We start from the raw sequence: 23172 nt of genomic DNA, 5'->3' as shown, positions 1-23172 counted from the left end.
AAATTAGCCACAAAGACTATTACCAAAGTTGGTTGGATAGGGTCTCAGTGTTATAGCAAGAGTCAGAGGCTGCGCTCGCCTGTCAGACATTTAAACAGAATTACGAAACAACTTGTTCCAAACTGGATTGTGACATATTGCAAAGTGAGTGACCTGCTTCAATACATTTACTTGCTTAAAGTAACTATGAAATAATACGCAGCTTAGTTATAGACAGATGATGATATACTGAGCTAGTTTATTACTTTAGTGCTTTTAGATAATTTATGTATAAACTTAAGTTTCGTTTTGATATAATTATGTTATATAACAGTTTTTTTGGTGGAATCAATTCAAATAATTTTCTAAGCTATTTAAATTTGTGGCCACATTTTTTATCAATCATATATGCATTGAATTTATTGTCTTTCCTGAGTTACATAGCAACAGTGAATCGTGTGTCTTAGACACCTAGTCTCTATATATAAAAATGAATTGCTGTTCGTTAGTCTCCCTAAAACTCGAGAATGGCTGGACTGATTTGGCTAATTTTGGTCTTGAATTATTTGTGAAAGTCCAGAGAAGGTTTAAAAGGTAGATAAATATGAAAATGCTCGGAATTAAATAAAAATAATTATTTTGCTTTTCCTTTGATGTATCCCCCGTCGGACGGATTTCTTTTGTTTGTTTTAAGTTTATTTTGTACAAAAGTTTAGGTCTTTTATTTATCGATTGAGGCACTACGAAGTCTGCCTGGTCAGCTAGTGTCTAATACAAAAAAAGATTTGCACCATATTACATTTAAAAACCAAAATTGTAATGGAAATCTCGCAAAGGCAATGTATTCTATTGATAAAATATTTAACCTGAACAACTTTATTGAAGCCATGTCTCGTGTTATTTCGACCTCACTGTTCCTAAAGTAATGTTTATCATCGATAGATTTGATCATCTTAAAAAGTCTTTGTCTGGGTTAAGGGTTTGATACAGACATCGGGCAATAACAAAAAATAAAAAAATTGTGTGGTTATTCTTGACACGGCTTGCAACATGCAGCTTCTCACATTGAAGCCATAACAACTAATGGCATTTATACAATGAATTTGTAAGATATTATTAGAAAAAAAAAGAAAAAAGTATTTATTATAAAACAAAATAAAACTAGCTTATGAAATTAAACTATAGAGTGAGACTGAGTGTTTAGCGATTATTCTAATATTTCAATCTTGCCAGGAATTAGGATCAGCAGAATAAATTAACTCAAAAATATTTAGCGAAATAAACCATGGATCTAAAGTATAAAGTGCGGATTGTTGGATCACTGACGAGTGTAGGAGTGTTTTTTTACGGCAAAATGTTTTAACAAAAAGAAAAAAAAACTTTCAAATGTCTTTTAAGAACTGTACAACTGCTGAAAACAATTAAGCATTGTGAAATTCGAACAATAGTAATTATATTATCAATTTACTGGTGCTAGTGCTTCTTGTGAGCCCGCACGGGTAGGTACCTCAACCCTGCTTAATTCTGCCACAAAGCAGTTATGCGTGCTGTTTCGAACGGTGTATAAACGCTGAATGACTTTTGTACTGTAAAAGTGAGACTTAGAACTTGTCTCTAGATGGGTGGCCATTTTTACGTTGGTGATGTCCATGGGCTCCGGTAGCAACTTAACGCCAGGTGATCGGTGACATCGAATACGCATCTAAGCAAAAAAAAAACAAAAACAACTTATTCGTCAATAAATTTTATCAATTTCAAATTAATAGTAGAATAGGTAAGCTGGTTAGAATTTTTTTTATGTATTCCGTAGAGAAATCTTTTTAAATTGATCCTGGGCTTATCTGACTGGTTACAATAACTAATAAAAAGGCCGCTTCCAATTGCTCGTGAGACAAACGGTGAGTCAGAGCTGCTGATTGTTACTAATAATATATTATATAATAGAAATAATAGAAGCGAGCGAGCTCAAAGTGATGAATCTATCCACTTAGATGCTTTAGAACAGAAATGCGACTTCAATACTTAAATTAATAGACTTGCACATTGTATGCTTTGTTAATAAAAGGTGGGATGTAGGCCGCCTACGCGAACTAAAGTTCAGTGTTTCATAAAAGTTATTATTTTTTTTTATTTCACAAAACACAATGTTATGTTCCGTGTTAATTTAAAATGGTTCTGCAGATTTTTTCTATGAATTGCCGCCGTGACGAAAGAACTTCAGTCGAACAGCAATCGTCTCCCTTACAATTTGAATAGAAATTACAATTTCAACTCTATATTAATATACTGATCGATCACATTGCCATAACGCGAATTTCTTGGTCCAGACTTTGTTACGCAATCGGTAAAAGTTTACCAACCGCTTAGATTTACATTGCAAATTGTCTCTAATTGCGTAATAAATAAATAAATAAAAAGTATGTTACGAGGTTAATTTCAATTTTGAATAATAGGAAATTCCGAAAATAATATCTAGTGCAATACTTTGATATTAAAGAATAGTTGAAATGATCAAATAAGCACTCGAATACAGCGGATTTGTGGCTGTCTAACGTATTTATTTAAAAGTGTCACAATACTGGTGGTAGGACCTCTTGTGAGTCCGCGCGGGTGGGTACCACCACCCTGCCTATTTCTGCCGTGAAGCAGTAATGCGTTTCGGTTTGAAGGGTGGGGCAGCCGTTGTAACTATACTTGAGACCTTAGAACTTGTATCTCAAGGTGGGTGGCGCATTTACGTTGTGGATGTTTATGGGCTCCAGTAACCACTTAACACCAGGTGGGCTGTGAGCTTGTCCACCCATCTAAGCAATAAAAAAAAATACAAATATGAACGGGTAATAATAAAACAAATTTTGGAAAATATCACTGTATAAATGGTACGGTTGAGACTGATATTTAGAAGAATTGTTTCATGGTGGGTAATGGCTTTAATGTTATTGATATCTAAGGGCTCCGGTAACTACTTAGCCCCAGGCGGACCGCTATTTTTCTCATTAACGTAAGAAAACTGATCTCGTCCGTGTTCGAACAAATCTGTTGATAGTATCATCGTATGCATCATGAAATCAAAGGACACGGGCCATTTTCGGCCCAGCTACTCGTGCTCTCAAGGACACGAATGAAATATCTATACAAAAAACCATTTCATTTTTACATACTTATTATAAAATTTAAGGGTATTTTAATGGTGGAATAATTAAAATAATAAATAAAAAGAAATTAGCATGACTAAGCTACATTAATAGTATTGAAGGAGTTGCCATAGGTAAAATATATTTATATTTTAAGCAATTCACATTAAATCTTCTTAAAAAAGACATTATATTGCAAAAAATTAGCAAAATATATTAACATATTTAATTAATGGATTTTAAAACTAATACAAAACATTATATCTAAACAAAAATCTATTTTGATACTTTTAAATCTGTAGAATAAATCATCATTATCAGTCGTTTTCGCACTCGGGCGCATTGTGGATATTATTAAGTGTTTCGTTGCGATATCCCTGCTTATTATATTTTGTTGTGCATAAAATTAAGTCTTGGCGTTCATTGAATTAGGTCTGTGTTATAAAGTATAGTAATATAAATAATATTTAAGCTGATGATTATGTTAAAGTGTAAGTGTATTGACAGCAAATCATATGATTATAGGTAACCTAAAAATCCTATCTTATTTTTTAAATATCTTTGTATCCCCATGAACAATATTGATTTTAATTTGTTTATAATAAGAGGGATATATAGTCTGTTATTTAAACTTAATTTCATTACTGTCCTTGAACTTCGTTTAGTGGGCCGTGCAATGTATATTGTATGGAGAGTGGCCCATGTCCTTTGACTACTTTTACCGCAACGTTGTTATTATACTTTCATCTGATATATTAACAGTCTCAAGTCGATAATCTACTAAATTGTAAGTAGGAAGTTTCAAGGGAAGTCAATAATAGTGGATGGAAAAATGAGGGTATGTAAACAAACATGACGTCACTACATCGCGATAGATTGTCCGACGTGTTTTTTTTTTATTTATTGCTTAGATGGGTGGACAAGCTCACAGCCCACCTGGTGTTAAGTGGTTAGCCCATAGACATCTACAACGTAAGTGCGCCACCCACCTTGAGATATATGTTCTAAGGTCTCAAGTATAGTTACAACGGCTGCCCCATCCTTCAAACCGAAACGCATAACTGCTTCACGGCAGAAATAGGCAGGGTGGTGGTACCTACCCGCGCGGACTCACAAGAGGTCCTACCACCAGTAAAAAATTATGCTGCATGCTTGTAATTATGAAAACAAATCTAAATTTAATTGCCGAAATTTTAGAAGAATAAATCCAAATATGACTATAGCGACATATCATCTCTACCCAGCAACAGTCAGATGAAAAAAAAAAAGACACGTTGTTATTATATGATAATTTCAAATACTCAGTTGATTGAAATAAATAGCAAAATATTGATTAAATTGCAGCACTTCCGAACAAATTACAAGTGTATTAGTTTTTTTATATATTACAGTTTTTACTTCCTCAAAAACTTAATTTGTTTTAAATTTTAAGTCTTTTTAATTTAACAACATATTTCAGAGTGAGATGGCATCAACGGCGACCCTGATTCAGCCTTCCGGGGAACTGTGGAAGAAAATCCGCGAGGAATTGAATGAGGATGTCAACACCAGGGCGCAGGACTTAGCTGCCATCAAGGAGTGGCTGAGAAAGCAACCCCATCTACCAGATGAGTGGGGTGAGCTGATCGCTACAATAATAATAATAATAATACAATCATTTATTGCCTTTCACATTAAATAAAATAAAAAACAATTAAAAGAAAGGAAAAATTAAAAGAAAAAGGCAAAGGCTCAGCTTATGCTGTTCTGAGTCGATAAATTTAACAGCGCTGATTTTAAGTCACCCCCATTTCCCTTTGGTTCATCGCGGGAATGAAGGCTAGTGTACAAACTTACAACATGGTATAAACTAGTATAAAAATAAGAAAAAAACAAAAAAAAATCAAATTAAATGGTGAACCCCAATACAAAACATACATAACAAGCACACACAGTAATAACAACATGTGGGCAGCCTACAACGATACAACAAAAAAATAAAATCAAATAAAGCACGATAATACTATTACTATTACTGGCAAGCAGCCCAACATTTACACTTGTACATTATTAAAAACAATTTTATTAAAAGAGAATCTTGACAAGCAAGGATTAAACTAGTTACTATAAATACTATAAATTAAATTATTGACTAATTTACAAATTGTAATGACGTCACTAATGACGACACACGAAAAATGTTTTTTGTTTTTTTTTATGATCCAAATAAGCGCCCACTGAGTTTCTCGCCGAATTTTCTCAGTGGGTCGTTTTTGCGATCCGGTGGTTTTAGTTTTTTTATTATTTTAAACTATTACATATTTATTTTCATTTTTTAGTTTAAGTAGCATTATGTATTATAAATTATTCATTAATGTACATACATTCAGACAAATACAAGTTTCCAATTTGGTAAGTGAAAAAAAGAAGGAAGAAGAAAAACAGGCGAAATGAGTTTGTTGTTTTGACTGCCGAAAGTAAATAACGGGTTTAACTGTTAAAATTATTGACTTGTCATCGGTCCTTGATAAGTATGCCAAATTTCGAGTTAATCCGACGTTTTGAAGGGAGTCAAAATCGTGTTCAAAATTCCGTCGCATACTAACATAGACTAGAGGTCCCGCAGTAGTCGAAATTCGACTTTAATTAATTGTAATTGTAAGTTTGTACAATATTATGATTTTATTTTATACTTCTAAAGTCGCGAATTTCACCAAGGCTACACTATAAAAATATATTAATAAAGACAAACAATATTTAATCTATTCTCAATTTGACCACAAACGTCAAGAACAAAAGTTTGACAATAAATATGTAGTACTACTCGTATGCATGCGTGTGTTCGTCAAATACATGGTATGTAGTGTGTGTAATGTTTTCTTTATTGATTTAATGTATCTTTTACGCATTATTTTAAAAAAATATTAACATTGCGCACTTCTTCTCTATATTCTCTATAAGTGTGGAAAATTTCATACTCCTCCGTCCGCGCAATTTACGTAAAAAGGGATACAAAGTTTACTTTTTTTTTACTGGTGGTAGGATCTCTTGTGAATCCGCGCGGGTAGGTACCACCACCCTGCCTATTTCTGCCGTGAAGCAGTAATGCGTTTCGGTTTGAAGGGTGGGGCAGCCGTTGTAACTATACTGAGATCTTAGAACTTATATCTCAAGGTGGGTGGCGCATTTACGTTGTAGATGTCCATGGGCTCCAGTAACAACTTTACACCAGGTGGGCTGTGAGCTCGTCCACCCATCCAAGCAATAAATAAAAAAAAGTTTTTGCTTCACGTATTAATATATAGATACTAACATACATATGAAGCTAACAAAAGCATATTAATAAAAATCATTGGCCATGAAATAACAAGCACGAGTTTTCTATTAAATTTATGCAATTAAGAAACAAAACAAGGAAATGCATTTGATGCACAAAATCACAAGCTTGTGACGTCAACGTCTAATTGGAATCGTAGTTGTGATTTCGCTTTAAAAACATTAGCTATTTAACAGTTTATTGATCAAATGATGTTACTTAAAAATGTACCCTACTCTGAAGCAAATAAAACTTAAATAAGAAAACCCTTTTATTGTCACCCGTGAAATGCCTAAGAATGTTTACGTATTAAATTGTATACTTTTTTAAAACGTATTCATATGAAAATTCAAAGTTTTAAGTAATAGTGACTTCATTAAATACAACGAGACGACGGTATATGTGGGAAACATTCTTCATATTAACATAGAATGAAAAAAAAAAAAATTTTTTTTTTCTTGAGTTTTCAACTATATTCTAACTTCAACTATATATTTTCAATATTGTCGCGCTCATTACGCCAGGTGGGGGAGGAAAGTCCTCGAATGGAGGCCACGGATGGATACAAAGAGCGTGGGGCGTCCTCCAACCAGGTGGACTGACGACTTACGGGAAGTCGTTGGATGCGGAAGGCGGAGGACCGCATTATGTGGAAGGCATTGGGGAAGGCCTATGTCCAGCAGTGGGCAGATAAAGGCTGATGATGATGATGATGATGTATTCATATGAGAATTCAAAATTTTAAGTAATATTGAATTCATTAAATACAAACGACGGTATACGGGAAAACATTCTTTATACTAACATTAAAAGAAAATAAATGAATACATTTTTATTGTCTGAGTTTTCAACTAAAAAAATTGTCACATATTGATGGTTTGTTAAATCTACGAATTACAGAAGACGCGTGCCTGATGACTTTTCTCCGAGGCTGTAGCTTCTCCCTTGAGAAATGTAAAAAGAAACTTGATATGTACTTCACGATGAGGGCTGCTTGCCCAGAGTTCTTCGCGAACAGAGACGTAACCAGACCAGAGCTAATGGACCTGCTGAATAGAGCGTAAGATTATTATTTTTTCACACTTTTTTTATTTTACCTATGGTAGGACCTCTTGTGAGTCCGCACGAGTAGGTACCACCGCCCCACCTATTTCTGCCTTGAAGCAGTAATACGCTTCGGTTTGAAGGGTGGGGCAGCCGTTGTAACTATGCTCAGACCTTAAAACTTATATCTCAAGGTGGGTGGCGCATTTACGTTGTAGATGTTTATGAGCTCCAGTAACTACTTAATACCAGGTGGGTTATGAGCTCGTCCACCCATCTAAGCAATAAAAATAAATAAAATATACTCTCAAATCTTTGTGTATCATTCATTTAAAAAAAGAAAGTCGGTCATATAGAAGAACAGTATTCAATGATAGCTCTTTTTTTGTAAGCAGTAAACAATACAATTAAATAATAATAAAAAAATCGGAAAAAAATTGCTGGTAATCAAATTAGTTACGGAGGTCCCTAATCTCTAGACGAAAGGGGAATTAATAAAGTAAATTATTTGTCTAATTTCAGCCAAGGACCTACACTCCCTGGCTTGACGCCTCAAGGTCGACGAGTAACCATCGCCAGAGGTCAGTAGCCTAGATATTAACATTGTCAGCCACTATGAAATATGAGTTCTGAGTCTCAGTTCTATATCAAAACGACTGCCTCACCCTTCAAACTAGAAAGTGTTACTGGTTCGCAGCAAAAATAGGCTATGACGCTACCTACTCGAGCGGTCTTACAAAATACACTATCACCACTGAATCTTATATAACTCCTCAATCTAAACTACACAACGACATTACTTTATTTTCATAATTTTCTTCTATTGTTTCCATATTACTACCTATATACTAGCTGTACTGGTCATTCGTGCTAACTGAAAATTAATTTTAATCACTCACGAACTCGATACAATGTAGCTGTAATTTACTATATAGTTTCTAGTCTTTTACGTACATTGAGATGCTATTAATCGAATGAGGATTAATCGATTATTAATCACACATCATGTTTTAAAATGGCCATCACTTAATTGTGGTGGTGCCTGTGGATTCTGTTAACTGCTCAACAAACAAGAATAGTACATTGTGCACCAAGGGATATTTCCTCCCGCGTGTAAAATGGAATACCGAGCTGGGGTCCAGGGTGAAGCCCTGGCCGGGGGTAGAGGGGGGCGGAGGCCCCCTTACTCATAAAAAAACAATTTAACTATTTCTTAATTTTTAAATAAACTCATCTTTGTTTAATACTTCACTATTAAATTTTATTGTCTTTTGTTTATTCTACTTTTACACTAAACACAATATTGCAAATTACCCGAGCACAGTAATGGCGGAGAATTTTAGGTGCGTGAGAGCAGACGTAGACACTAACGCGCATGCGCACTTGTCAGTACCCAAAGAGGAAAAGTTACACTTTCTTTCCTGTACAGCGAGAGGAAAAGTTACACTTTCTTCCCTGTACAGCGAGAGGAAAAGTTAGACTTTCTTCCCTGTACAGCGAGAGGAAAAGTTAGACTTTCTTCCCTGTACAGCGGGAGATAAACCGAACTTTCGACGTAGGTAGGAGAAAAGTAACTATGGCTTACCCTTATGACCCAAATAAATATGTGCCTTTAGTTATTGAAGTTTGATTACGTTTTATTTCAGCACTGGACAAGAACCTGGACACGAACCAGCTTAATGATGTCTTCAAACTTGCAATGATGATCGGAGATGTAAGACTGCGTGAAGAAGTCGAGGGAATAGCTGGAGACGTTTACGTACTGGACGCTTCTATTCTAATGCCAAGTCACCTCGCCAAGATTTCACCAGCAGTGCTGAAGAAATTCTTCATTTGTATACAGGTATGTTTCTTGATTAATATCAAGTAGATTGCGTTGAGCGTGTTTGATCATATGGAGGAGCTCGACGTGAAACTTAGTTAATAGAATCAGCCCGCTCAGTTTTTTGTCGGGTCGTTTCAATGAGTCGTAATTCCGATCTAGTGGTAGAGACACTCGTGAAGCAGATGCTCTTGAGCTGTTAGGCTACATCTGGAGACGCCAGGGTAGCTGTTAGCAAGCTTGCCCCGCCCGGCTGAGCCCAGAGTGCACCTCCCTGTTCTGGTGAAGCTGGAAAGGCTTCCGAGTCACAAGCTATCCATCCATTCATCGCAAAAAGATTTTTCTTTTTCTTTATTAGAGCCATACACCTATTAGGTTAAGTCGGCTACAAAAAAGAATCAACATTTTCAAAATGACTTAGAGAGTACTTTGAAAGAGATTAACTACAATTTTAGTAATACGATTTAAAAAGCAATAACATTACGCTTACCGTAATCTTTATTGAAGCGATGCACATGTTTGGATTTTTTTTAAGTCAACATACTATATAAAAGTTTGAGTAATTAATTAGCCTGTTTAAGTGTAAATATGTAATAAATGTATGTATGTAATTTGTGAATTAAGAATATACTTCTTTGGTTTTCCTTGCACATAATCTAAATTACTTTTACGAACGATCAGTTGTTCATGATTACAAAAGTTGGGAAGTATTCGAAAATATCGAATGTGACAAAATAAAATTATAAAGGATAATAATGTAATTTTTTTTTATTTTTGATTGAAAACTAGCAAATAATATTATATCATTTTTATTTTCAGGAAGCTTATCCAGTGAAACTGAAGGAAATACACGTTATCAACGCATCTCCCCTCGTGGATGTCGTATTCAACATTGTAAAACCATTCCTTAAAGAAAAAATGAAGAAAAGAGTAAGTTTCTTTGAAATCAATCAAATTTTGTTTTTTAAATTTCAAATATAGTTATATGAGGTTAATATTGTATTTTTACTGGTGGTAGGACCTCTTGTGAGTCCGCGCGGGTAGGTACCACCGTCCCGCCTATTTCTGCCGTGAAGCAGTAATGCGTTTCGGTTTGAAGGGTGGGGCAGCCGTTGTAACTATACTGAGATCTTAGAACTTATATCTCAAGGTGTGTGGCGCATTTACGTTGTAGATGTCTATGGGCTTCAGTAACCACTTAACATCAGGTGGGCTGTGAGCTCGTCCACACATCTAGGCAATAAAAAAAATGTATTTGTATATACAGTCAAACCTGGATAAGCGAGAGTTCAAGGGAGCACCATCTCATTCTCGCTTATAGAGGTTTCTCACTAACCCGAGTTTCTTGCTAATGCTCCCTCTGAATTTCATTTCGCGATTTTCCGGATTCAAACGCATTCACTATTCACTTAATGACAGTACTTTAATTTTCCGTTTTGACATGATGCAGAACAGAACTTTCCTTCGTAATTGATTAACGATAAACTGAGTAAGTCCGACAAACAGGACGATACAGAGGCACACGTGTCCATTCGGAAAGAATGCGATAAAATAACAACGTTATTTAGTTCCACGAAATAGAATAGGTTCAATATTGACGAGAAAACAATTCAAAAACAATAGAAGGAAGTTCCACAAAAGTTAAGAATGAGTCATAAAATAGCAGATGCTAAATTTGTAATTTGTTTTTTTCCTTTGTTCCTCCTAAATAATATAAATAAATAAAGGTCGACTGTCGCTTATAGAGGTATAGATAAGTAGCAGTCTCACTTACGGAGGTCTATGAGGGAAAAACGACTCTCTCTTACAGAGGTTTCTGTTTCTCTCTAATAGAGGTTTTGGGAGCTTAAAATGACGGGTCCTGGCTATTATTCTCACTTATAGAGTTTTCTCACTTATCCAGTTCTCGCTTACCCAGGTTTGACTGTATAAGTATACTTATATATAGGAATATATGAGTCGACTATTATCAAAGCCGGCAATGTGACTTTTGGACAATTACTGGTAAATCAGAAAAACGAATTATTGACTTTGTATTCCATTGGCAGTCACAAAACTCTTCTGAACGACATCTTAGATAAATAACAGGTTAAGTATTAACCTTTATTTAATGTAGGTTTTGAACCGTATTCTTTGAAGGAGACGATTATATTCAAATCAATCTGTATTGACATATCAATAACATTTTTTTGTCCAAATGCACAGATTGCCTTTGCACCTTTGATAATAAACGACTCATATGTAGGTAATAAAACTAAACATTTTATTAGAAAAAAAAAACAGAATTTTTAAATGGTCAATTTACCTATTAATTTTACTTATATACTATAGCATAGCTTTGGCTGTGTGGTATCGGCCTATACTAAGCACAATCACATATCTCTCAGGACAATAATTGGCAGCGGCCTTATTTGATTATACTAGCGTGCTCCAACATCCATTTGGCATTTACTGGTGGTGGGGCGTACGAGTAGTCTCACCATCCACCCCATTTCTGCCGTGAAAGCAGACATGCATCAGTGGGACAGATGTTCTAAAATGCCATTATATCTTCGAGCTCATGTCTTGAGATGATAGGTTATAATGTCTATGGGCTCCAATATCACTTTACGCTATAAAAATAAAATAAAAAGTTAAGATCAGTTCAAGGAAACTCTTACATTTCTTTCATACGTGATTTACCAGCAGAAAGTGGCATCCCATTAGACGGTAAAGCATATTATTATGGTTACATATTGTTCAATACTTTCAGGTGTTCTTCCACGTCGATGTGCAATGTCTTCAGGATTATATCCCTAAAGAAATTCTACCCGTTGAATTCGGAGGCAACGGATGTTCTCTTGAAGACGTGAACAGTAAGTGAATTTAAAAAAAGAATGAAACGTTCACGTGTATTTACATATATATAAGTATATATACATGCGGCCCGCTCCAGCTCCGCTCGGGTCTTTAACAAAAATTTCAACGATATTTGACGTTGTTATATTTTTTTAAATAAAAGAACACTTATTGCGACATAACTATAATAGTTAACCATATGCTGTCGCGACACTTTTTGTAAATAAAAATGTGTTCTACAGCTATCGTAGTGCCTCAATCGATAAATAAAAGACACATCAAGGGGACACATCAAAGGAAAAACAAAATTGTTTGTTTTTATATAATTCCGAGCTTTTTTATATTTTCTCACCTTTTAGACCTTCCCTGGACTTCCACGAATAATTCAAGACTAAAATTAGCCAAATCGGTTCAGCCGTTCTCGAGTTTTAGCGAGACTAACGAACAGCAATTCATTTTTATATATAGAGATGACCACAAAATTCCTTCATCAAGAGCTACAAAATTACTTCTTTCAATATGACTTCATACACGACTTAAGTAAAATAAAGGCCTTACGAATGTTTATTTTATTCTTCACAGAAGCTTGGATGAAGAAGCTAGAGGAGTACAGTCCTTGGTTTAAGCAACAAGAAGCTTTAAAAGCTAACGAAGCTATGAGACCAGGAAAGCCAACTAATTACGACGAACTCTTTGGTATTGATGGCTCATTTAGACAGCTGTCAATAGATTAAACTTAGGTTATATAATTAAACATCGCTTTAGTAGCACACATACGGTAGGAATGGTTTTTACAATTTAGATTTTATATTCGAGTCGGTGACTCAAATTTTTTTTTTTAATTAAATCTACCTAAACTTATTTTATTGTAATTTAGTTTTCGTGAAACTTTTATGGTTTATTTTGCGTTAATTGTCAAATTCCTGGGTACATATAGTGAAGATGCAACTATAAGAAAAACATTGTCAGTTATTTCTGTGTTTAAAGAAATGTATACTAGGTAGGTACTACTATCTATATCTTTTTATTATTATATACGGTTGACAGATTAACTAGCTGTGCCAACGTTAATTGTGTTAGTAAATATATATTTAGCTATTAGTGCATGTCTATTACTACAATTCTTTTGGATGATCAGGGAATTATTAAATACATTTTAGTTCAGATACATTAAATTTCTGTTCAATTTTGTAATGACTAAAACTGTGATAAGTTTTTTTTTTATCAAGGAATAAAATGAATATTTTTAACTGTAAATCGTTTTATTCATATTATGGAGAGTACTTAACGGTAGGCAGCCCCTGGCATGGCCATGGGCGACGGTAATCACTCACCACTAGGTGGCTGTATACTCGTCTGTCTACAAGGGCAATAAAAAAACACTATTTGAGAGCTCCGTCTGTTCATAATAACAGTCATTGGGCTAAAGAGAGACGATTTAAAAGTTATTAACTGTAGGACCTGAATGATGTTATGAGATATGTTCCTTCTTTGACCTACACCTGTCGCTAGTGTTTTTTTACGCGACAAAAATAACTATCACTTATACGTAGAAAGGTTACATTATCATAACTATGATTTGAACTGGTTTATAGGCAATTAAAATATGCAATTTTAAAAAAAAAACAGCAATAGCAGATGCTATAAGTTTCCGAAATTCTTAAGTATGTCTTTTTTAAGCTGAAGAGGTCAGAGCGGCGTGTTGTGAGAATTTCTGTCAGGCTAGTTTGAAAGAGCACGGCTGTGCTTTTCGGTGGGCTAATATCGATATGTCATTCAGAAAGAATCGATTTTCGATTAGGGACTTGTTTCTAGTAAATATTTGTGTGCTCTACAACGAGGGCTAGCTAGATTGGCAACAATTGGGGAATGTCGTTTATCAATAGACTAAAGTGGAGCGCGAAAAGGGCGGAGCCTTGAAGAAATCCGGCCGAGATTAGGTGGGGGAGAAATGAGTATCCGTAGACTCGAGAGAGGGCCACTCTAGTATAGAGCGTGTATTAAACTTTCATGGGGAAAAACATAGGATGGGCAAATTAAATAAAATTGCCAACCATGTTTCAAAATGAAGTCTATGACCGAAAAGAGACAAAAACCGTGAGCTAGCCGTCGATGTAAAATAATCAAAAAAAATCTAATTTCAAATTATTCGTTTCTCAGAGCTGACAATAAAAAAAAGAACCAAGCAAATTACAACTTTTTTGCCAGTATCCAATTGAAGAAAACAAAAGGTTTAATGTCATATTAAAAACTATATAGTTCCATTAGAGCTTGTTTAAAGACAATCAACACATAAAAAACCGAATAAAAAAAAAACCATAATGACACAAAATTGTAACCTTGAGCCGATCGCATAATACGCACAACAAAAGATTTATCTTGTTACATGGATAATACGTTTTACGACATCGCGAGTGTGCTGCGATGTACACTTTTGGAATACATAATAAAACTGTTGATTCTGTTGTTTGTATTGTAACAGCGAGTCGACGTATAAAATACAATGCGTAGGTCGCCGGTTTTGTACTTCGGGTAAGGAAGACGAACGCGCCATCCCTAATATAAAAACGGGTCACTGACCTTACAGCTTTTTTTTTTCCTAACTATACTGATAGTCTTGAGAGGCTATTTCAGCTTCACCCTAACGTTTGTAGGTGAGCTCACGGGGCTCAAACCGGAGAGTTGCTAACACTGACCCTAGCAAGAGCAGTGCTTCGCAGAATCTACCACCGGATCGGAAACGCGACCCACTGAGAAGATCCGGCGAGAAACTCAGTGGGCTCCTTACAGCTACAAGCTGACATGACTAAATAAATTTCAACAATCCCCTTGAAATTTAAGACTGAAGTTTCTTGGTACAACAGCTTCCTTCACATCGACCAGTGTGCTTAGTGCGAGTTCCTTAACGTTCTCGCTAGCGTAAAAGTTAACCAAAGTTTTGTATGCAGTTGGAACAGTGCCCCTAGCGGCAAACGTACGCAAACGGTCCCATTCCATACAAATATGAGCTAACTTCTACGCTGTCGAGAACGTTAAAAAACTCGCACTAAACACACTCTATAAATGTTTCGCGGCAGAAAAGAATGCGGTACGTAATTTGTCCTGCCATCTTCGTGCTTTTGTTTTATATATTACATCTCACTTTGAGATATGCGGTTGAAGAGAAGACTAATTGCAATGGAACAATGGCTACAGAAAGTAAATAGCAAGCTCTCTGAGTGCCCATTTAAAGCTATCAGTCTAGTGTATATAAAATGTGTTTTCAATTACTAATAATAGATTTTATATTAACGGACATGTTTAAACCCAACGGCAATCAACGGCATAAATAAGACGTGATACCATTTTTTTTTTATTGCATGGATGGTTGGACGAGCTCACAGCCTACCTGGTGTTAAGTGGTTACTGCAGCCCATAGACATCTACAACGCAAATGCGCCACACACCTTGAGATATAAGTTCTAAGGTCTCAGTATAGTTACAACAAATAAACAATTAGTTTGGATCGCTCCGAAGTGCAATGGCGGACATAACTACCGTCCTTAATTCTGAAGAGGAAGAGATTCTTTAATAGTAGAAAATAGTCTGACTGTGCTTCTGACGTTACTGATGACCATGAGGGATAGTGACTACTTAATATCAAATGGACCGTATGCTCGTTCATTTACAACGACAATAAATTGATTCCATTGTGAGAACTGAAAGTGAATTACTTGAAGATAAGTTTTGCGAATATATAAACGCATCACACATTTTTAGTATAAAATAATATAAACTCCAATAAAATGATTAGTTGTTCAGCGCGAAAACTTACTCTAAAAACAAAACAAAATGCTTAAGGAGCAAGCCGATTAAAACAATAAACAATACATTGCGATTCAATTCAGGATATTAGAGCAAAGTAAAATAAATAACAGTTTAAAAAAACTAACAAAATACGCTTTTATAGAAAATCCAAATAAAAAATAGAAAACAAATTTTAATAAATTTGAATTAAAAAAGTGTAAGTAAAAATGATTTTATTGTAAAAAAAGCGTGGGGTGCTTTTCAGGATATTATCAAAATAACCCTTCTACTCATATCTGTTCATAAAATATTTATAACTACTGATACCATGCACCCCACGTTTTTTTACAATAAAATAATTTTTTCTTACATAATTTTTAATTCAAATTTATAAAAATTTATTTTCTATTTTTTCCCATCTTCAGCATCTTAGATATACTATAGAGTTAAAATTACTTAGCTATACCTTTCAGTATTTTAGGCCATAGCTTGAAATTTCTTAAGTCTCAAAAGAGGACGGTGATTTTCGAGACGTGCTCGGAACAGCCTCGAAATTAAAAAAAGTTCGTGGATGGTGAAAACATGACAAAATTTAACATGCTGTAATCCAAATCACGAAATACGGAACTATGCAAAAATATGCCCTTGACAAAAATAAATATTACGAGTAAAACAAGTTAAATCGATATATTTACAATTTTTTTTATTGCTTAGATGGGTGGACGAGCTCACAGCCCACCTGGTGTTAAGTGGTTACTGGAGCCCATAGACATCTACAACGTAAATGCGCCACCCATCTTGAGACATACATTCTAAGGTCTCAGTATAGTTACTCATTAAACAGGTATATGTAATAAGCAACTTAAATATACATAAATTCGCTTAAAAGAACTTTGATCCATCCTTGTGAACGGGTGGTACCCAATATCTCTTAAATGGTCATGAAATTGTGTACTTACAACTGCTTACGTATATTAAAATGATAATTTGGTTCATATTCAACAACGTGTGAAGATGTTTTCGCTCCAGTAAGCCGTGGTTTACGTTTATTCACAAGAACTTTCAATCCCAGAGGGGACTAGGAATATTGTAAACATACAACGTGACAAAACACCTAGCAAAGATAATTAATATTACGTCTTCTGCTAATGTGCTTTAGGTTTTGTTTCGAATGAACTATAATTTACGAGCCACTAGAAATAACGTAAACAAAGAAATATAGTTTAAAAACAGAAAAAAAACACATTTAAAGGGCAAGCCGAAATGAAATTCTCAATCGAACAAACTTAAAACCAACAAAAGGAATACGTCCGACGGGAGACACATCAAAAGAAAAATTGTTATTGTTATTGAATTTCGAGCATTTTCATATTTGTCTACCTTTTAAACCTTCTCTGGACTTCCACAAATAATGCAAGACCAAAATTAGCCAAATCGGTCCAGCCGTTCTCGAGTTTTAGCGAGACTAACGAACAGCAATTCATTTTTATATATTATATAGATGATAGATGATATATAGATTCTGTTAAGGTTTTTTAACCAAAGTAATGAAATTACTGTAAGAAATGGAATAAAGCAAGGTATGTTATAATCCCATACGTTTGCTATTCTGTCTATTTATAAAGCACAGCATATAAGAGTTTCGATTTAAAGAGGGCGTGACCAACGATTTATTGATGCACATCCCACACCCATAAACTTTTTCCAAAACGAGAGGGTTCTCAATAGAGGCTATTCGCTTGTAAATAATTGATTCCGCCAATCCTAAGACAAACCGACACAGCGAATAACCATTTATTTTTAAACAGATAATTACTATTCTCTTCCATCCATGACGTTATCTTTAATACACAATTAGAGAAGATCATGTTTTACTTATTATTAATATAATAACGACGTGTAATTTTTATTCCATTATTCAGCAATTGTTGTGGCAATTATTAAATACGTCAACACGTCTGCAAATTTTATTTTTTATGCCATACGTTTGACAATAACATCCGGATAAGACAGTCACGTTTTGTGATTGAGAGCTAAATAACAATCCAATTAAGGATATGACGTGAGTGAACTAGAGGCGATAGTAGACACCGAATTTAATTGACATAACTTTAAGCCGTGCATTGTATTTTTGTCTTTGTAGATGAGTATAGAGAACTTATCTACCTATGAAGCTCCTGTATAACCCGGACACAGCCCACTGAGTTTCTCGCCAAATCTTCTCAGTGGGTCGCGTCTCCGATCCGGGGGGGTAGTTTCTGCGAAGCACTGCTCTTGTTAGGGGTAGCGTTAGCAAAATCACCAACTTAGAGCCCCGTGAACTGACTTACTCGTTCGTGAATCTACTATAACCCCTCTAAGTCACAAGAATAGGTAGAAAAAAAAAGGTAAATTTATCCATATAGTGCTCAGAGAAGAACTCGAAGTAATAGATTGAGAACTAAGAATAATACAGAACAAAATGAAACGAAAAAAAAATTCTCGCTGGGGTTTACAAAGGTTTTGTGTTATCAAACATAAATTTATTTGGCTCATTATATTCAGCTACTGATAGTTCAGGATTCTACTGTGTGATCTAGTAGCTTCTACACTATTCTCTTGCTCAACCACAATAGAAATTGGGTGATAATAACACACAAGGTGCTTCTTGTGGTAGTGTAAATTGTGATTGACGAGATAGTAAACTCGCACGGTTGGATATTACTATACCGATTTTGCATTCCGGTTAAGGTTGGGACAGCCGTTACGTTATAAAATTAAAACTTCGTCCTCATAGCGCTGTCTTCGTTTTCGCGAAGCGTAAACATAATGAAGACTATTCTTAGTAGTTTCAATAAACGCGAAATTAAACTATAAAAATAGCTTAAGTTTCCTCAAACAAGTGTCCTGTGGAATCCGTGTTAGTAGTTTTACGGGTTTCCGTAACCATTTACCATCAAGAAGGCCATGTGGACGGAAGCCCGTCTCAAGAAAGGAGATAAAAAAACAGCATAATATCAGCAAAAATATTACTGTCAGTCATTATTAGTGGTCGGAGTAGGTAGATTGATTTTATATACTTGCGTCAAGATATTATAATCTGGATATGCCATTTTATCCCTAATGTGCGGGAAGTACCGGAAAAAGTTTCGGGATTTCAAATATGGAATAAAATAAAACAAAAAACACAGACAGCCTAACAAAGTCGTTTATTATTAATGCAATTAACAATTATTTTTAATCCTCATCGGATACAATTTCTACATTTAAAAATGCTTTAAAAAAAGGCCTAAAAACTACTTACATAAGAAATTATTAACATCATTAAAGCTTACCTGAACCAAAATAACTTGAAGTATAGATCCAATCTAAAAGCAAATCGATGTCCGTAGATACTAGCCAAATTCGTCGTTTTAAGAAGGTACTAGAAATCAGTAAACAAGCCAGGTTGAGATTAGTATTTACTCAATACAGGAATTTCACAAATTAGGAGCGCACTCTTCGAACCGAGGTAAGCGAGTGAGATACCTGGAACGCAGCGCGTGCGAATCGTTTTTTCTAACAAACACCCAATGAGTCATACAGGACATGAGTCATACAGTCATACTGGCTTCTGATTAGTCGTTGCGTTGTGAACATAGATGAACATGAAATAAAATAACAAAAAGCCTTGTCTAAGTTTTGTCTCATACTGACAAGCGTCATTTCTAATTCAACAGAAAGGGACAAAATACGGTGTAACTATTCCAAGGTATTTTTGTATAAAATAAAATACTGATTTCTTTCACCATTAGCTAGCACTGGCAACGTAGATTGATATTATTAATAAATTTTTCACCTTAAACACAAATTCATGCTAATTTCAAAATTCCGGAACAAATATCACAATAAATATGAAGTTCCGGTATTTTGGAGGCATATCCATATTATCCTCTACGTTTGACGTCAACGACCTTAAATCAATCAACCTACTCCGACCTCTGGTCATTATTATATAAACTAGAGGTCCCGCAGTAGCCGAAATTCGTCTATAATTAATTGGAATTGTAAGTTTGTACACTATTTGATTGTATTTATACTTCTATAATCACAAATTTCGCCAAGACTACACTATAAAAAATATTAACAAAGACAAACAATATTCTATTCTCAATTTGACAACCGACGTCAAGAACAAAAGTTTGACAATAAATAGTATGCATGCGTGTGTGCGTCAAATACATGGTATGTAGTGTGTGTAATGTTTTCTTTATTGATTTAATGTATCTTTTATGCATTATTTAAAAAAAATATTAGCCTTATGCACTTCTTCTCTATATTCTCTATAAGTGTGAAAAATTTCATACTCCTCTGTCCGCGCAATTTTCGTAAAAAGGGATACAAACTTTTTGCTTCACGTATTAATATATAGATTCTAATCGCTTAACAAGAATCATATAAGATTTGTCTTCGTCTACATACAATGGTACGAATTTGCTCAGCTCGGGCGGAATCCCTCCCGTATGCAATCGTTTTTTTGTGTTAAGTGCTGCATTTCTCAACAGCACGCCGAGAGAGGTGAGGTCGACGATCAGTGAACATTGAGAGCTTGCGCTTGGCTGACGCGAAAACGCAAAAATAGTTGTAAACAGTACGTGACATAGATACGAGTAATATTCGAAGACATTAAATGTAAGTACCGCTTATTTTGATACCGTACGTAGCGAATTTAAGTTTTTTTTTTTTTTATATATATTTTATTTATTTCCATTGTAACAGTAGAATTTCTCGTTTCTTTAATATATTTTACAATAATTCCCTATGTACTGAATACTTTAGTATTCGTGGTCATGGTTGACGGTAGTAAACAGCAAAACAATTGCAATTCGGAGCGGTTTATAAGTTCATGGGCTTGTTATCAAATATACTCGTATAGAGCATAATTATTATAATAAAATATAAATATTAAACCAGTATATATTATTCTCAAAGTTATTTAAAAAAAATGTTATATACGTAACAGGATATTGAAGTGTAATACAATCATAGCTGTTATTGATTAAATATAAACCACCCGCTTTTTAGAAAGTTGTTCGCATACTCTTGACTTTCTATATGATAAACGTCTCGTTAAATTCTGCGTCAACGTAAAATACATGTGTTTTTGTGTCAATAAAATATTGGCCCTTAGCAGGGGCGTCTTCAGCTAGGATGGGGCCCTTGGGCACACAAGAATTCGAGGCCCTTTTGGAAAGTAAAAAAAGCGAATTATAATAAATAAAAAAATACTGAGTATGACCATTTATTATAGGTAATCAAATACAGTATGATATAATATGTCATTAATGATATTAGAATGCTGCTGGTTTTTTGGTTACGATTTCGATAACGGTTTCTTTCGGGATGTCTGTTGAGCAAAATCTTCTATTATAGGCCTAGTATATGCCTTGTAAATACCTTCTGATTACTGATTTGTGACAAAAGTGTAATGTGCCCGACAAAAATGTTTTGAGAATAAGCTTGTGAGACAAATTTTCGGTCTTTCGGGGCCCCCTGAGGATGGGGGCCCTGGGCACGGGCCCCGTGTACCCTTATGGTAAAGACGGTATTGGCCCTTAGAATCGATTATCATAGCTCGTAACTGATTTCGACAGCTAGTTCTGTTTAATTAGTTTCAAACCATTGTTGGTTCGTGTGACTACTTTTAGCTGTTTGTCTATTTTAGTCTTAAATAACATAAACATAGTTCACACATCGGTTTGCGATTAACGAAATTTAATTCTAAATTCGATGGCCGTCTGTTTTGAAGTTCGTCACGATTGAGGTCGAGGTCTGGCCGTTTGTCATCTTCAAATAAATAAAAATTCGGTTGCACCAATAGTTCACACTCAGGTGGATCCTTAATGAGTTACCAATAGCGAACAAATATGTGCCAATTATCGCAATAAACTTTACATACACACAGGCTTGACCAAATTTATATCGTTGTGCCCTAATTAAGACGCCTGGTATACTCATATCAAGCGAAGCGAAAATGCCAGTGTTCGAAGCTCGCATAAGGTACCGTTTTTTTGAAAGCAATGCGCATTTAATACATTTTGAGTCGTCGTGACCTAAATTAAGCCCGCAAAATTATAATTTGCGTAATTACTGGTGGTAAGACGTCTTGAGTCCGCACGGGTAGTTGCCACCGCCCTGGCTATTTCTGCCGTTAAACAGTAATGCGTTTCGGTTTAAAGGGCGGGGCAGTCGTTGTAACAACTATTCTGAGGCCTTAGAGCTCATATCTCATATCACCCCTGACGAATTGGAGATTTCATTAAACAATTCGAAGATTTTCAATTATAAATGTCAATTTTATTTTACGCGCTAAAGTGCTGACTAGAATATTTAGGATGGATGGACTCTCGGCGGGCCGGATTAAATACTTCCGCGGGTCGGAGTTGGCACGCGGGCCGTACTTTGTCGATCACTGATCTTAGCTCTCACGGACCACCGTGCTCCGACGAGAGAGATTGTATAACATACGTAAAAGTCATGATCGTACTTGTGCAGGTTTAGTCCAGTGTCATCTTGTTACAAACGAACCTATTGTTTCACTTGCAGAACATAGGGTAGCACCTGCCTAGGATTATCGCAGCGCTGACTTTGGCCAAAAAGTCACAAGTTGTCCTGGATTAAATAAAAGTCCAATGAACATAACTTTGATGATTCGCTTTCATTGGGGGTATTAAACTACGGAGGTGTTGAATAATACAGTCTCATGTCTTTTTAGTAAAAAGTTTCCCGAACAAATTGTTACAACAAAAACAAATTTTTGAACCCTGGCACTGATCATAGTACCAACTCCTATTGGAGACAGAAATCTCGCAAATTTTGAAGTGAAACTTCTTTATCGGCGTTGGAAAAAAATTTACCGTCACATTTTTCGGTTACGCGTCACATTTTTCCGTTACGCGCCATCTTTTTTGTATTCATGTCTATGATAATAAAATCCTTTTGTTTAAACTTTATCTAATTTAACTTTTTTGTATTCATGTCTATGATAATAAAATCCTTTTGTTTAAACTTTATCTAATTTAACTTTATTTAACCAATTTCTAGAAAGTTGCATGTAGATCATTTTTCGAAAAATAAGGCCATAAAGAAGTTTCACTTCTTACGTGTGTACACTAGTACACGCACACATTTTTTTATTTTTGCGATTTTTTACCAAACATCAGTGTTTTTTTTTAATGCTTAGATAGGTGGACGAGCTCAGAGCCCACCTGGTCTTAAGTGGTTAATGGAGCTCATAAACATATATAACTTAAATG

The 23172-nt window shown here is 35.1% G+C and overlaps 2 protein-coding genes across 6 annotated transcripts in view; both read left to right on the top strand.

Moving 5' to 3' along the window:
- Nucleotides 1-13362, top strand: LOC101743183 (alpha-tocopherol transfer protein). Of its 4 annotated transcripts, none has more exons than XM_004928874.4 (8): nucleotides 1-144; nucleotides 4573-4729; nucleotides 7309-7468; nucleotides 7975-8033; nucleotides 9099-9295; nucleotides 10094-10204; nucleotides 12027-12129; nucleotides 12695-13362. In XM_004928874.4, exons 2-8 carry the CDS (start codon nucleotides 4579-4581, stop codon nucleotides 12844-12846), a joined length of 933 nt encoding a protein of 310 aa, XP_004928931.2. In that variant the 5' UTR covers nucleotides 1-144; nucleotides 4573-4578; the 3' UTR covers nucleotides 12847-13362. The 4 variants fall into 4 exon arrangements, with proteins under 4 accessions (XP_004928931.2, XP_062528958.1, XP_062528959.1 ...); XM_062672974.1 differs by lacking the exon at nucleotides 1-144 and adding an exon at nucleotides 3398-3545; XM_062672975.1 differs by lacking the exon at nucleotides 1-144 and adding an exon at nucleotides 3446-3604.
- Nucleotides 12971-23172, top strand: part of LOC732889 (cellular retinaldehyde-binding protein) — a 25941-nt gene continuing 15739 nt past the window's right edge. The window contains exons 1-2 of one of the 2 annotated variants that reach the window (XM_062672853.1): nucleotides 12971-13112; nucleotides 20422-20548. The gene's annotated coding sequence lies outside the window, so the exon portion shown is untranslated. 2 annotated transcript variants of the gene reach the window in all.

Source organism: Bombyx mori, chromosome 16 (genome assembly GCF_030269925.1).
Source record: "Bombyx mori chromosome 16, ASM3026992v2".
Lineage (NCBI taxonomy): Eukaryota > Metazoa > Arthropoda > Insecta > Lepidoptera > Bombycidae > Bombyx > Bombyx mori.
Note: the sequence above shows the minus strand (reverse complement) of the source record. Positions and strands in the feature narration are given on the sequence as shown.